At 51.3% G+C, this 10,966-nt stretch overlaps 1 protein-coding gene across 1 annotated transcript in view; it reads left to right on the top strand.

Annotated features, from left to right (window-relative positions):
* The first annotated feature begins 200 nt into the window (after positions 1 to 200).
* Positions 201 to 10,966, top strand: part of RHOQ (ras homolog family member Q) — a 35,980-nt gene continuing 25,214 nt past the window's right edge. Inside the window, exons 1-2 of the mRNA XM_036925856.2 lie at positions 201 to 864; positions 1,437 to 1,495. Of these exons, the coding sequence (XP_036781751.2) occupies positions 723 to 864; positions 1,437 to 1,495 (201 nt within the window). The 5' untranslated portion in view covers positions 201 to 722. The remainder of the gene's footprint in view (positions 865 to 1,436; positions 1,496 to 10,966) is intronic.

The raw sequence follows: 10,966 nt of genomic DNA, 5'->3' as shown, positions 1-10,966 counted from the left end.
CATCGTGGGGGTCGTCGTGGTTCCCCCGTCTGCTCTCAGTACAGTGGCCTTTGGACGCTTCTGGGCGCTGCGGGCACTTTCGCGATGAGCCCTCGGCCCCCTCCCCCAGCCCCACCTACCTCCCGCTCCCTCCCCCTCGACTCCTCCTCCCCGCCCCTGCCCGGGCAGGGAGTCAAGCTAGGGTGCGCAGGCAGGGCCGCGAGGCGGCTGCGGGCGGGGCATCGGCGCGGGGCGCCGGGGCCGGCGGGCGGGGGCGCGCGGCGGGCGGCCGGCACCGGGGGTGGTGCCTCAGCCAGCCCTCCTCCCGGGCTCAGCCGGGAGGAGGCCTGGGCCGACGCGGGGCGGAGAGAGCCGCCTGGCCCCTCCCCTCCGTTTCCCTCCCCAAAGTTGCTGTCTCCCCCGGGGCCGGACAGTCTTATGATCCAGCGGGTCCTCCTGGGGAGTCCGGGCCGGGGAGAGGGCGCAGGCACGGAGAGGCGGGAGCAGCAGGCGGGCAAGGCGACCGGGGTCCGGGCGGGGATCCAGGCAGCGACCAAGGCGCAGGCAGCGCCCCAGGCCCGCCACCCCCTCCTCTCGGGCCGGGGGAGCCGCTGCATGGGGCCAGGGGGACGGCCGTGCTGCGCGGAGCGGCGGCGGCGGACCCCCCAGGAGGGCTGGGGTTGAGCCCGGATCCGGAGCGGGGGCTCCGGGAGGACCATGCCCGGAGGCCGGCGGGCCGCAGCATGGCTCACGGGCCCGGCGCGCTAATGCTCAAGTGCGTGGTGGTCGGCGACGGGGCGGTGGGCAAGACGTGCCTACTCATGAGCTATGCCAACGACGCCTTTCCGGAGGAGTACGTGCCCACCGTCTTCGACCACTACGCAGGTAAGACTCAGAACTGCTGACTAAGGGGCCGGTCCCCGGGCCGGGAACTTTGGAGCAACTTTGGCGGAGCCCCCTCGCTGCCTCCCCTGAGCGCTCTTCCCACCCCTCCCCCGCCGCGCCCTCGGACGGGCGACCGTCCCCACCCCCAGGTCTCGCCTCTGGCCGGCTCCTTTGCCTCCAATTCCAACCCCTCTTCCTACCCCCATCCCCGCGCCCAGTCGGGGCTCCCTGCGCTTCCCAACTGCCCTGGCACCCTGAGCCGACCTCCTTGACCTTCCCACAGCCACCTCCCCTACTGCTTCTAGCCACAGGGAGAAACATGTGAGGGAACCGGGCGAGATGTGCCTATGGCACTTGGGAAAAGAGAGCGGGGAGCTGGGGGCTACATCGCACTCTGGCCTCACGCCCTTTCACAGAGGGATGGGTACAAGGGAAAGGGGGTGGTATCTCCCGGAGAGCGCCCGCAGGCCTCCAGCTGGGTTGGGAGAGGGAGGGTCCTGGTGGGGAGCGAATTGCCCCAAAGGCTAGATAACTGTGAGCTTCTCTCCCCTTCCCCCCTTGTGCCGTTGCAGTCAGCGTCACCGTGGGGGGCAAGCAGTACCTCCTGGGACTCTACGACACGGCCGGACAGGTGAGTGTCCTGGCTCCTGGCCGACACCCCTTTCCTTTCCCCAGTTCAGGGTGGCTGCGAAGGGCCTTTGAAGCCGAGGTGTCTAGGAGGGAGGGTGTGTCTGCCGAAAGGCCCCTTGGATCAAGTCTACTTCTTTTTTCAAGTCAGCAAATTAGGAAAAGGAAACAACAAACGCAGACCAGCCCCCCTCAAGCGAACCCCTGGGCTATGAAAGTTTTCGCCTGTGTGTGCCTTCTGCATGGTGCCTGGTGTGTGGGTCCCAACTCCTGTTCCAAAGTGGCTGTGGCCAATGGTGAAGCGCCCTTATTTTTAGTTGCAGATGACCAGGTCTCCCCTCACAGCCTCTGTCTGCTCCCTCATTGGTGAGTGGTCTGCCTGCCCGAGAAGCCTGATTGGTGGGAAATGGCATCATCTAATATGATGGGAAGGCATTTGGTCCTGGTTATGTTTATTACAACATCATTGCACTCTGGGACTCGAGTCCCTGAAAACGTAATTTGTGGTGTTACCAGAGGACCACAGGGAAAAAAGAAAAGAAACAACAACCATCCAGCCACTCCCTGAGGCTGGGAGGTGGAGGAAGGGTTAAGAGTTCAGTGTGAATCTTGGAGGAAGAGCTTTCCCCGCCCACAGGAAGGCTAGGTGACTTTGTCTGGGTTTTCTTTGGGGGAGGTTACTGTGCAGAAAGAAAACGCACACTCCTCCCAGCAGTCTCTGGCATTATTTGCCAATTAGAGGTGGCTCCTAGAGGAGTAAGTTCTCTGTCTCTGCCCCTGCTCTACCCTCTTCCCAGGCCCACTTTGGCTATGGGGCTCAGATGATTGTGTGATGAAGTTCTGCAGCATCCAGCCCTGTGATTAGACCTGAAGACTCCGGCAGAAGTGTCCACATATTACGCAGCTTTGAGTCCTTAAGGGGCTTAGAGAGTGCCTTTGGGGATGTCCAGTAGTAGTTTCATTATCTAAAATGAGGTTTAAAAAATTGAGATCATTCCCCTGTACATGTATATTATATGCCTCATGCTTAGCACTGAGTCTGGCACACCTAGGTAGGTGCTCACTTTTCTCGATTTGGATTTCAGAAATGTGGTTCCAGGTTAGATTCTGGAAAGTGTCTTGTTTGGGGGTGCCTTGATGTGGCCTCTGGTTTCTAACTTGTTAAGCTAGAGGAGCATCTGAGAACGGAGAAACTGTTGGCAGTGCAAGGTGCCAGAGGCTGCACCTTTTCACCAGACTGGCCCAAGTCAGTACAAACAGTTCTTAGTTTTCCAGGGCCCTTTTTGGGTCCCTGCCTTGTAGTTGTTACTCCTTATACCTTTATCAGAATATATGGAGAGCAACAGGCAGAACTCATTCAATCAAATTCGACCAACTTTTAAGCAGTGTAGTTGATAAACAACAGGTTGAAGATACTGGTTGAAAGGAGAGAGATTTTTTTAGAATTGTCTCTAATTTTAACTTCTTTCAACTACTGCCTCTTCCCTTTTCCCCTTTATCTGTCACTATGATGATGTTTTGACCTTGAGCCTTATTCAACAGGATTTGTGTATGTCAGAGCTGTTCTATGGTATACAGTCAAATCTGACTCATATTTTCTGAGTTCCTTCTAAATATCAGCCATGGCGCAGTCATGTGCAAATATCATTTTATGGTCTCCTCAGAGCAACCCCGTAAGATACGTGATACTCCATCTTTGCAGATGAGGAAACTGGGGCTCAGAGAAGCTAGGTTGCTGGCCTACAGTCACACAGCTACCAAGGGTATTGTTGGGATTAGGACATGGGTCTGAATTTGCCCCAGTTTGAGGTGGTGATGTACACAGGGAGCCATGGGAGGTACTGAGATGCCACCTGGGTTGACTGGATTGCTTGTGTGTCTGTGGACATGATACTTGAAATCTTCACAGCCATTCTTTGATTGTCTGCGACCCCATGCAAAGGAGAGAACCCAGATCCAAAGGGTCACCCAAAGTCGGCAATCACAAATCCAGGGCTTCCCATATGTCATCATAATTGCTATTTCCAGTGAAGATGGTAAGATATATACCAACTGGGATCAACCTGTTAGTAAGGTTCAAATATTACTGTCTTTACCCGATGGTTGGACACCTACTTTGTTGGCTAAGATGTGTGTTAGGCCCCCAGTGTCTAAGGTTTTTCTTTTTGGATCAAAGTTAGTGATAATTCATCTTTCAGCATTTAAGGGTTTATTATTAATAAACAATCCTAGCAAGGTAATCATCCATGAGATTGAATGAGGAGTGTACACGGTGTACACTAGCACTGTGCCAAGCTCCTGGGGGGTACAAAATAATGAATTTAAGATAGGGGTCTGCCACACTATACTGACAGTAAAGGTGGAAGTGTCTGAATCAGATGCTTGTTCATGTGTGTTATGTAGGAGATTCCTGCGTTGTATTTGGTTACTTGAGACTTAATGCCTCTATGAATCAGTATCAGATTTATCTTAGAATAACAATAATGATAAATAATAAATGCATATGCATGCATATACATACACAGATACAGAGAGTTTTTAAGCCTTAAGGGCTGCAGAGGGAAGCCCATGGGCTGTGGAACCAAACAAGCTTGGGCTCAGAGCTTTACCTTTCTGTTTTAATCATGTGATTCTAGCTAAGTTATTTACCTTCTTTGCGATCTAGTAAAATTATGGGTGATTAGAATTAATCCTGCAGTGTTGTAGGCTGGCTTAACTTGTTTAGTGTATGTAAAGGTAACTAAAGCTGGTCTTCATTCACAGTGGGTGTGTAGTAAGTATTACAAGAAGTTGTTGTATTCCAGTGTGAGCAGTTTTGTGGGGGGAAGGGGTCGCAAGTGGAAGAAGATAGTGTATTATTCCTGGAGTTGATAGAAATTCCATTAGATGCCAGATCGTAGAGCCTTTTCTGCAGAGGTGTGGAGCCAGCTTTGCACTTCTGAATTCCTGCAGTCCTTATCACTGAACTCATGGGCATAGCTGAGTGCCCCCTGCTTACCTGTTGTGTCAGCTGTTCACCTTTCTTAATAGAGCCTGCATGCCCAGCAATGTCAGAAAAACTAAGAGTTCAGTATAGAATTTGAGAAGCAAGTGGGGTGTGCAGGTTTCTGCTGGTTCTGCTTCGGGAGGTCGGATGGGATGAGGAGGAAGCTCACAGCGTGGGAAAGCAGTTGCTTTGCTCAGGCACACCGGCTTAGTGCCCTTGAGTAACAGCAAGAGTGTCCCCCTCAGGTTGGAACTTCTAATCTATATGATTACTTTTGGTCTTTTCTTTGATCCCAGTCAATTCAAAGCCATAGATAATATTTGCCCAGTTTCTGTATTAGGGAACATATCAGGGAACTCAAGAGATGACTCTAGTCAATGACCCATTGCCTTCTGGAACAGGCTGCTTCCCTCTTGACCTCTGGTGGTATTGGTAGAGAGAGAATGAATATGACTGTGTGTTGGGCAGTGTTTGTCCCCGTCATGTGCTCTGCCTGGGCACATCCCTCAACATCCCCAACATACTCACCAGCCAAAGGGAAGTCCCCTTTCTTGGCCAAGCCCTGGGTGGCCCAGGAGCAGTCCTGACATCCTGCCAGGAATTTGGGAGTGGAAGTTGAAGACAGTGCCTTCCTCCTTCCTGGGGCCGGGTGTTGGGGTCTGGCTTCCGCCCTGGTTCTCTGGAGCTTCTCCTTTCTTGCCTGGACTTTCAGGTCCTCCGTGTAAGCGCTGCAGCAGCCCCATGATCTGTTCAGGGAAGGACTGGAGAGGAGAGATTTTCCCTCCTGCTTCTGTACTGTTTGGATCTCAGGGGAAGTGGGAAGAGCTCTTGCTCTCTGTGCAGAGGAGCCAGTGGGAGCTGCCTGGCAAGCTGCTCTTGAGCTGCGGGCTCCAGGCTGACTCCAGGCTGATCTCTTAATCCTTGGCAGGAAGGCAGAACTTGATATCCTGAAGAGGGAAGGACTGACGCCCAGTTTATCCCAGGTCCCAGAATACCCACGTCAGCAGGGTGTGTGTCAGGGGTGAGTGGGTTGCCTGGAGTTCTAGAGTTAGCCACTGCCTCCATATGTGGAACCGTATGTATGCTTTTGGGAGTGCTCTTGCTACGCTGGTAACCTAAAAGCATACAAGTTCAAGAATGTATACATGACAGCTATAAATATCCTTAACTCAGGTGTCCCTGCTGTTGGTTTTTCAGTGACAAGTGAGGTCTGTGACACTTGATGTTGCCCAGCAGCTGTGGCTGCTAAGCCCTTGGGTGCCCCGGGGGAAGTTCTTTCCCTCCATTCAGGAGTCTCCGTGAGACCACCCCAGAATGCCCCTCCTGCTGCTGTGCCCTGCCCTCTGCTTTTCATGGGGCAGCACCCAAGGCCCAGGATGACAGGAAGGGGAATGAGAAGGGTCAGGTTTTGCCACTCCTTGAGCTCCTCCCACCTTCAGGCAGGCATCCTCCCAATACCTTCCCAGGTAGACTTTTCCCAGATGAGGAAATTGAGAGTGATGGGTTTATGGAAACCAGGCAGAGATGTAATGAAGAAGGTTTTCCCTCATTTGGAGGGGGCCTGGCATGGAACATCAGTAGGGCTTAAGAAGTGTCTACTCATGTCACCCAGGCTCCAGGTCCCTGCAGCCCCACATTGCCTCCTTGAGGGGCCCAGGAAACAAGTTTATGAGGAGCCATAGCATCCCTTCCAGACATCAGCTGCAACAGGTGAGATGCTGGCACTGAGCCTCCTGGTCTCCCTTAGTAACAACCTACTGTAGATTTGTCATCTGTGCGGTTTGCTAACCTTTTTAGGAGCTATTTATATCCTCAGCCTGTACCGCATCGCACAGCACTGATTTCCTTCTCTGCGTTGGGAAGGTGGATGGCCTTTGCAGGCTGCAAAGCCTTTGCAGTGACTGAATGCCCTGTTCCCCATCTTGGCACTCTGATGTGGGTTTGGGATGTACTAGCTCAGACTGTGGTCTGGCAAGCAGAGACCTCAGGGTGGGGGGGGGCAGTCCCTACCAGCTTTGTTTGACTTCTGTGTGTACCTCAGATGGGCCCCATCCCCTTCCTCGCCCTCTGATCCAGCTGTCTTCTCCATTTCTGTCTTGGTTTTTCTTGAGGTTTACTGACATTTATACTCTGGGAATCAAAGCTTCCCCAGCAGGTGTATCAGAAACAGGGGATACAGGTGCACTCAGATACCATCCCCCTAGCTCTGGGGGATGGGCCAGGGGGAAGCCTCAAGGGGGGCTGAGCAGATGTCACTTCTGTGTGTGCCGGATATGAAGGAGGTGGGATGCATTGCTTTAAAGCTCGTGGGTCAGACACGTTATGGAGAACTGGTTTTGATGTGGAATTTGTGGTTTCAAGAGATGAGATTAAATGGTAATAAAACAAAGCAGCTCTCTACGGGGGTGTCAGTCTCTAGCAGTGACATGTATTGGCAGCAGTGGGTACTACCAAGAGGTCTTGGACACAGAATAGCACTACTGTGCTATTAGTTAGGAGGAAAGACAAGCAGTTACAAAGAAACAAAGCCAAAGACGACACGTGTCTTTAAAAACTAAAATACGTGAGCCTCAGCTGAATTTCCTTTCTCTTGGAGGGGCTTCGTTTTGCCCTAATTCGGCATGCTTGGATCAAGGAGCAGCTTTCCTTGCCCTCAGCAGTTTGCTGTTCCTCTTTTAGTTTCTGGCAGGCAGCTGCTTTGCATGAGGAAGCCAGGGGACACCCAGCCAGGGAGGCTTCGCAGGCGGCAGGGTGGCGTTGCCCAGTCGTGGGAGCTCTCCTGGGCCTCCTGGCTCCCTGAGGAGAGTTCTCCCAGACCCGCTGCCTGCCAGGGCCACCTGCTCTCTCTAAGCTCCATGAGGACAGCGACGGCGTCTATCTTTTTTTGCCCACCATATAACCTGGTGCCTGAAGCATGGAAAGCACGCAACAAATATTTCTTAGATGGAATTGATTCTTATTTGGCTATCAACTCATTTCTGCCAAAAGATTAACCAATGACTAAGGTTAGAGCTTTTAAATAGCTTCAGGCACAACCCCTTTCTTAGAAAAAGGCTGTGTTACTACAGCAGAAGTCTCCAGGGTTCAAGGAGTGACAGGCATGTAGGTATGGAGCAGGCCATCGATTTTATCCCCACCCAGAGCCTAGAGGCTTAGTGGTCACCAGGGGGCCCTTCCCACGTGCTGTCTCAGGTTTAGGTTTTGCATCTTCCCTGGTCAGAGGAGGCAGCATGGCAGCAGAAGTGTGGGGTTTGGATTTTCCAGATCATATCTGAATCCCAGCCCCTCCTCTTTGTAGCTGTGAGACCATGAGCCCGCCAGCTTCTTCTTTTCATGTGAAGTGAGGCTTGTTGTAAGAAGTAGAAGTGGTGTATGTAGTTACCCCATTCCTGTGCTCAGCTGGTGGTAACTACGAGTGACAGCCCTGGCCAGACTTGGGGACTCCACACCAGGTCAGTTCAGTTGGTGTTAATTCAGTGGCTGCACTGGGTTCCAACCTTCTGCGGAGAAAAAGAGGGAGGGGTCCGATTACAGATCAACCTGTGCAATGGGGAAAGAGCTTCATGTGAAACTGAGTGCTGTATAGTCCCAACTGAGAAGATGTGGCAGGAATGAGCTTTTTAGAAGATCTAGGCTTGCAGGAAGAGATGGGAGACAGTAGAGTATTCTGGTTACCACTATGGTCCCCCACATTTGACTGCCAGGGTCCAATTGCCATTAAGGGGCTTAGCCTCTTGAAACCTCAGCTTCCTTATCTATAAAATGGGGATCATAGTATTACCTCTTTGTTGAATCATTGGATTAAATCAGAGCTTCCCAGCTCCTAGATAGTGGATTTTCCTAGGCTCAGGGAGGCTAGGTGGGGCTGGGACAGACGGCCCTGGCTCAGGTTGTCCCTTCCTGCTTGAGCAGTCCAATCTCAGTCCTTACCCCAAGGCCCCTCCACTCTCTCCCTCGTGCATGGAACACACAGTCTCTACCTTTACCATGAAGTGAAAGTTTGTGTAGCCTTGGATTAAATGAGGTCGTGCAGGTATAGTGGCATGAGGAGCTCATATTCTGGGTGGGAGGAACAGTGTGGGGAGCGCAGGCTTACAGGGTGTCCCAAATGTGTCTTTTTATGGACCTTAGTTCCCTGCTATCAGTGTCAACATGTGGAGTTGGGTTGATAACTAAATTATGGAGTTTTTCACCCTGTAACTGACAACTTAGTAATTAGAGAGAGATTAATCTGATGCTGTGTTGCTTGTTGATTTTAATAAAAAGAACTGAAAGAGGGGGGAAAGGGCCTTTAGTGTTGTCACTGTTTCTTTTCATGTGACTGGTAGGAGTAATGAACCAGCCGCCTCTCTCCTGATCCCCAGACTTGCCATCTCTACCCAGGCTCAGGGTGGAATTTGGGGTTTAATGACTTGCTCGTCATTGAGTGGCATTTTTGCAGACTACATAGCATGTTTTATTTGGCACCTTCTTGAGGCCTCTCACCTGCTCCATGCAAAGGAAGCAAGTGTTGTTTGCCTCATTTTACAGGTTCAGCTACTGGGCTGCCTACCTAGCTCACCCCATGGAGGTGGGGCCAAGGCGGTACTGGGAGAAAAGGGAAGCAGAACTCCCTAAGCTTTGCTTGGCTCCATTGGTATGCTGTGTGGTCCAGCACTGTGCATGTCGTAGGCTCTGGAGCTATTCCTTGATGAGGCCTAAGTGCCCAGGCACTTTCTCTCCCATACATTAAGCAGTCTGGTTGGGCCTGGGCCCTGGCCTGTGCACTGTAGCTAAGGTTAGTGCACCACTCTGGGTGGTGACAGGTCTGCCCCTGAAGATGATGCCAGTTTGGTTTGTGCTAAATTAGTTCCAAAGCAACAGGTGGGCAATGATGTCCTCTTGTATTAAAACTCCCCAGGCAGGTCACTGAGTGGTTGGAGGAAGGCCTGTCACTCCAGTACCCATGCCGGCAGTAACTACTTCCTTGGCTGACCAAAGCTGTCCGTGTAAGGGTCCTTCTCGTCTGTGCTCCTGCCTTCCCCTCCACGTTTAAATTCTTCCTGCTCCCTCCCTCTCACCCTCTCTCTTTTTTTCTTTTTTTCAAAACTTGTTCCAGTGTAGAAAAACCATTCTCTTTAAAATGGCATGATGGTTGGGATTATAAATGAGTTGGCTCAAATGCTGCTTCCTCTAAGAGCTGCCACCAAGAGAGAACATTTAATTCTGATTGTCCAGTGCAATTAAGATTCCATTTACCCCTGCTTAATTTCCAAAGGGCTGTCCTCCCCAGCGAGCTGGTTCGGCACACATTTATTACCTTACGGTGTTTCTACTGGGCTGTTTGGCTCAGGAGGGATGAGAGGGGAACAGAGGAGAGAAGGCAGTGGGGTCCTTGCTTTCTTCAGACAAGAGCTTTGTCCAGCAGCAGGGTGCTTCAGGGCTTCGTCTAGCCTGCAGAACCTGAGAGGTCCTGAGGCTGAGGCAGCCCTTGACCGTCTCTGCTGTGGCTCCAGCCCTCTTGAGGTTGAGCCCCTTCTTTGAATTTCAACTGAGCACATTATCTATAGGCCACAATCTAGCATTTGGTTTTATTCATGTGTAAATCTTTACTCAGCACCCTCTAGGGGACTGCATGTGGCACATAGAATTTAGCACAAGGTTTGGGGGTTGCAGTAGCAGCTTAGGTGTATGTTGGATTGAAGGGAATCCGTCGGAAAGATTATTATGGAAAACCTTTCCCATAACTTTACAATACCTCCATTGGCTTTCTTATGAGCTCCTCTTAATGGGGATTCTGATCTCTCTGGACACTATTAAAGGTTTTTCAAATCAGGTTATAGGTGGTGGCCATTTTAATGCATTGCCTGCTTAAGCACACTAGAACTCATTCCTTAACTTGCGGAGCCCACTAGCAGAAAGGCTGCCAGGTCCCTTTGGATAAAATATTGACCAGGATGTACACTGTTCTTCAGCAAGTCTGGAGCTGTAGGAATCCTTCAGTGTGTTTTATGTCAAGTGTCCCTCCAGAGTGTTCTGTGGCCCTCTGTTAAAGCTGGGGGCAGGGAGAGGACAATGAATGGGCTGATTTGCTCGGCTCTGCCTTGATAGGAAGGGAGACCCAAATGCTGCCGTCTGACCTACCAGAGCAATGTGGAAACATCAGCGTCTAGGCAAGCTGGTGTTACGCAGTCATTACTCAGAAATTCCTGGTGAACCAAATTGCTTGATGTGTAAGTTTACTCCTATCCTTTTTAAAAGTTGAGATAAAATTCTCATAAGATAGCCTTTGTATACTCACAGAGTTGTGTAATCATCACCATTATTTAATTCCAGAGCATTCTTATCATCCCAGAAAGAAATCCTGACCCATTAGCAGTCACTTTCCATTCTCCCCCTTCCCCCAGCTCCTAGCAACCACTAATCTACTTCCTGTCTCTATGGGTTTGCCTAGTCTGAACACTTCATATAAATGAAATCATGCAACATGTGGCCCTTTGTGTCTGGCTT

Source organism: Manis pentadactyla, chromosome 2 (genome assembly GCF_030020395.1).
Source record: "Manis pentadactyla isolate mManPen7 chromosome 2, mManPen7.hap1, whole genome shotgun sequence".
NCBI classification, from domain to species: Eukaryota; Metazoa; Chordata; class Mammalia; order Pholidota; family Manidae; genus Manis; species Manis pentadactyla.
The sequence above is the reverse complement of the archived record's forward strand: the minus strand, read 5'-3'. Positions and strand labels throughout refer to the sequence as shown.